This window comes from Macrobrachium nipponense, chromosome 4, assembly GCF_015104395.2.
Source record: "Macrobrachium nipponense isolate FS-2020 chromosome 4, ASM1510439v2, whole genome shotgun sequence".
In the NCBI taxonomy this organism is placed as follows: domain Eukaryota; kingdom Metazoa; phylum Arthropoda; class Malacostraca; order Decapoda; family Palaemonidae; genus Macrobrachium; species Macrobrachium nipponense.
In genome coordinates, this window is record NC_061100.1 from 110737879 (window position 1) to 110742878 (window position 5000).

Here is a 5000-nt window from a genome sequence, read left to right on the forward strand (position 1 = left end):
GCTGGCCTCCTTTCTCCTTTTTTAGGCACTTTTTCTCCCAGTCACATCAAACATTCGGAAGACTTTTGTCACAAATTCAGAGAAGCACATATACCACTTCACAACATAAAACTTTTAAGCCTTGACGTAGACTCCCTATTCACAAAAGTACCAGTACAGGACGTTCTTCAGTTTTTAAGGGAAAAATTATCCCCCTATTCAGATCATTTCCCTTTGGCACTTGACAAAATAATAAAGTTAGTTGAATTATGTGCATCTAATAACGTATTTTCATTCGGGGAATCATTCTACAAGCAAAAATTCGGGTGTAGTATGGGTAGTCCTTTAAGTCCTATTTTAGCCAATCTGTACATGGAATACTTTGAAACTACAGTAATAAATGCAATAAAACCCAAAAACATGCTGTGGATGAGATACGTGGATGACATACTAACATTTTGGGATAATAAGTGGGGTAATTTTAATGAATTCCTCTCAAAATTAAACGCATTAGTGCCCAGCATCAAATTTAAAGTTGAATGGGAAACAGACAACAAAATTCCTTTTCTTGATGTTTTAATAATCAGAGACACGACAGAATACAAATTTACCATATACAGAAAACCAACGTTCTCACTTTCATATATTCACTATTTTAGCTATCATGACAATACCATCAAGATAGGTCTAGCTAGCAACCTATTCTTAAGAGCCTTACGAATTTGTTCCCCAGATTTCCTGGAAAAAGAATTTGAACTAATTCGCAAGCAACTTTCATCTTTAAAGTATCCTGACCATATAATTGAGAAAGCAATTCAAAAAGCAAACGTAATTTTCTACCGACCCCCTAAAGACAAGACCAGAGACACACCCAACAATAAAATAAAAATTCCCCACCTGGAGACGATTAAGAGAGTAACTCACACCCTTGGGAAATCCAACCCTTTTGCATTTACCTACCACCCAAATACCTTAGCCAAATCCCTGATTAACGTCCAACAAAAGACATCGCCCAAAGACTCTGGGGTATATGAGATCCCATGCCAGGACTGTGACCAATCTTACATCGGATTTACAGGTAAATCACTTCCCCAGAGATTAATACAACACAAACGGTCAGTTAGGTATGGACAACAGAACTCGGCTATTTTCAATCATATAAATGAACATAACCATAGAATAAACTGGAATATGTCACGTGTAATTTATAGCAGCAACTGCCGGTACAAGAGTCAAATGATGGAATCGGCCTTAATAAAAGAGAAGCAGGTAATGAACATCTCAAAAGGGAATTGGACATCCGACATCGTCGACGCAGTGTTCATTCAACCAACGCTTAAGAAGATTAAAGGAAGATTATCAGCGGGGGTGACCTAAATTGGCTTACTTGTGGACGAATCTCTTGGTATAAATACCACCTTTTCTGTAAACTTTTCTCATTCATATACCTGAAGAGAGAGACAGCAGTCTCTGAAATATAGTACTTTTCTCTCTACATTTTGGTGTTTTTATGGGCTCCTTTTATTAGATGGAATTCTGTTGTTACAGAACACTTTTACCAGTCATATATATATATATATCTATATATATATATATATATAGTATGTATATATATATTCAAATGTTTAAAAACATCCCTTAAGTGAGTTTTGTTTTTTACTGCCAAATCTATTATAACTAACGGTTACTCATATGCTTGCCATTTATTCCAATGTTTCAAATGTTCTTAAGGTGAGGTTTTTACTAACAATTATAACAAATTCCTTATCGATATGCTTTCTAATTATTCAAAACGTTTACAATGTCCTCAAGATGAGGTATTTAGTACCAAACATGTATTCTATATAATATATATAAATGGTTTATCTCAGAAAATGCCCAACAGTTTCGTCCTCCAATGGACCTCTTTTTGGATCGTCCATTAGAGGACGAAACTGTTGGGTATTTTCTGAGATTAATCATTTTCATTTTCCTATGTGGAATACAACTGAATTACCATATCTTCGTTCCTAAGAAGATAACCAGTACTATATATATATATATATATATATATATATATATATATATATATATATATATATATATATATATATATATATATATATATATATATAGATATATAAATATATATATATATATATATCTATATATATATATATATATATATATATATATATATATATATATATATATGTAATGTCACGGGTAAATTACTCTGATTGTAACGAGATCTTATCACGGCAGGTAAACGTCGAGATGAGCAAGTCAGGAGAAGACCTCCATATGCACTTCCCAATCACGATCGCAACAGTCCCATTCCGGATTCCGAATTCCAATCAGCAACCGAATATTACCTACAGTAAGTCGCGACGATTTTTTGTACCCGTTCTGTCTCTTTGTCAGGAAGGTAGATTGTCTTTCTTTCTGTTTGAATCTTATTTTTTTTCTTTTCTATTTTGGTTTATTTATACCCTATGACTCCATTCCGTGAATATTATTTGGTTTGCTTGAAAATGAACCTCATTTTCATGCTTCGTTTTGAATTGTGTTTCCTGTTGTGTTTATTGTTGTTTTAAACTGTTATTTATTATTTTTATTATGATAGTTTGACAATAAGTTATGTGCACGATTCTTTTTGGTTTTTATGTCTTCAGATTTCCTGAGGTTCAGATCTCAATCGTTTACCTTTGCTTTAGGCAGCAGCGTTTTTGAGGTAAGTACTTTTGTTTTTTATTTATTTATTTATTTATTTATTTTTAGTGAGAATTTGGATCCATCTTTAGTAGCGAGAGGCGGTGTTGATATTATATGATGCCAGTTTATACGTAAAATCAAATTGCTGTTGAGACAAGAAATATGAAGATTTCTTGATGTAGTATTTTGCGATACCTTGAGTAACATCATTGGTTCATGACACATGAAAGCTGTTTCCTTTACGTACTTTTAAACAAATCAGAGTGAAAATGAACGTCATCTACGTTCCAGACCTATCTCTTGAAGCTGATTCGCTTTCTCAAGAATTCCAGTTCTTCTTCATTCCTCCTCATTCCATCTCCGCACGCCATTCTCTTCTTCCAGGTGTCTGTTGCGACCACGTCGAAGGAGGCCAGTACATCGGGCCAGAGTTCCAGCTAGGTCAGGTTTACGACGGCATGGAGAACAGCCCGGAATCGGTGCTGCTGTACAGACCAGTGTACGTGTGCATACCGAACCCTAAGCTGAACAACACCCCCGCCGCGCGAGCGCGCCTCCTGGTGGAACAGCAGAGGACGTCCTCTGTAGGAGAAGCGAGCGCAGCAGCCATCGCCATCGCTAACAAGAAGTCCTCCAAAAGGGGTTCCTCCACCCTGGAAAGCGGGGACAAGACATCAACCATGTGATCCAAGGAGAGGTACTAAGTTTTGCGGCATTAGAAAACAAAAACAAAAAAGTCGATCGTAGGAGTTCCCAAGTGAGTCCGATAGATGGAAATAAATTCGTTCTTGGTCGTGCCGAAAGAGCTGGAAAACTGGCGTCGTTCCGGAAGTACTGGAAAACCACTCGAAGGCGAACGTCTGGGACACTGGAAACTTTCGATTTCCGCGAGGAAAAATGGCGGCGTCGGTCTGGAAGTACTGGAAAGCCTCTGGAAGGCGAACGTCTGGAACACTGGAAACTTTCGATTTCCTCGAGTGTTGTACTGGGCTTCGGTGACATTGTTGCGAAGTAAAGTTCCAGAGTTCCAGCAGCTGAGTGTAACAGACATCAGCATGAAGTGTGGGACTCGGAGATATTAACAAAGGCATCCTGGAATACTGAGCTAAAGTAGTGGTTAACAAAGGGAAGTTATATACGCTCCAATCATGCGATAAGAATCGAAAAAAAAAAGACTATCGGATCGAAGACATTCTGTTTCATTCACCCATGCTCTCCATCCAAGAAATGTGTATATACCTTAAATCTAATTGACACTTGAGAAGTTTTGATTAGATTGTTATAGTTTTATGTGATTTCTGTTTACTTTAATCTTTATATATATATAATATATATATTTGTGAATGGAAGTAGCGAGATAGTCAATGCTGTGGAATATTTATATTCTAAATCAAACAGATATCTTCCCTTACGAGGACTCGAATCCTCTTAAGGAAGTACGAAATGAAATGCGGCTTAAACGAGGTCGATAATCATAGTAAAAATAACTCATATAAGTGAATGAATGTTTGACAAACGTGAATAATTATTCATGGATGAAGTTAGAAGACTGGTATATTTAAGTGCATTCACTTTTCCCAAAACTTTCTTTTTCATGATTTTGCGAATAACTATGGGACAAAGCTATGGCTGCAAATTCTCTCCATTTTTATTTAAAAAGGAAATAAGCGAATAATCTTATTCTATTATTAAAGGTATCTCAGCTAAGAAGAGAATGAAAGAACAAATAAAAAGACAAGAGAGCGAGGGAGTGAAATAACAAATAAAAAGAACTACGGTCAAGTTGAACGAGATGCCTTCTCTTCTTCATTACCAAATTCATTACGGTCTCATTAGTGAGATATTTCCTTTATCTCTCACAATGTAAAAGTCTCTACTACCTGTTGACCTCACGTGACCGTTGATTAATTAATTAAGCCTGTTGCTGATAATAATCTGCCGAGGTATTAATATATATTTTTTGCTCCTGGCCTCTTCCAATATTTATTTTGTTCCTTTGCGCTTTGATATGTAAACATTTAGTATGAATATATATATATATATATATATATATATATATATTATATATATAATATATTATATATAAAATATATGTATATATATTCATTTATTCAGACAGAAAAAAAACATTGTTATCATTCATCGTTATCTTTTAGAGTATTTGCAGCTTATTATTATTATTATTATTATTATTATTATTATTATTATTATTATTATTATTATTATTATTATTATTATTATTATTATTATTATCATCATCATCGAGAAAACATTTATCAGTTACAAGAATCTCGACGTAGAACTAATGTTGGGCATTGCTGAAAATT

The 5000-nt window shown here is 34.8% G+C and overlaps 1 protein-coding gene across 2 annotated transcripts in view; it reads left to right on the top strand.

The window, feature by feature from the left end:
• LOC135211702 (arrestin domain-containing protein 2-like) overlaps positions 1-4682 on the top strand; it is a 362806-nt gene extending 358124 nt beyond the window's left edge. For both annotated transcript variants that reach the window (XM_064244950.1, XM_064244951.1), the window contains 2 exons: positions 2224-2338; positions 3058-4682. In XM_064244950.1, coding sequence (XP_064101020.1) covers positions 2224-2338; positions 3058-3359 — 417 coding nt within the window. In that variant the 3' untranslated portion in view covers positions 3360-4682. The remainder of the gene's footprint in view (positions 1-2223; positions 2339-3057) is intronic.
• Positions 4683-5000: the final 318 nt, after the last annotated feature.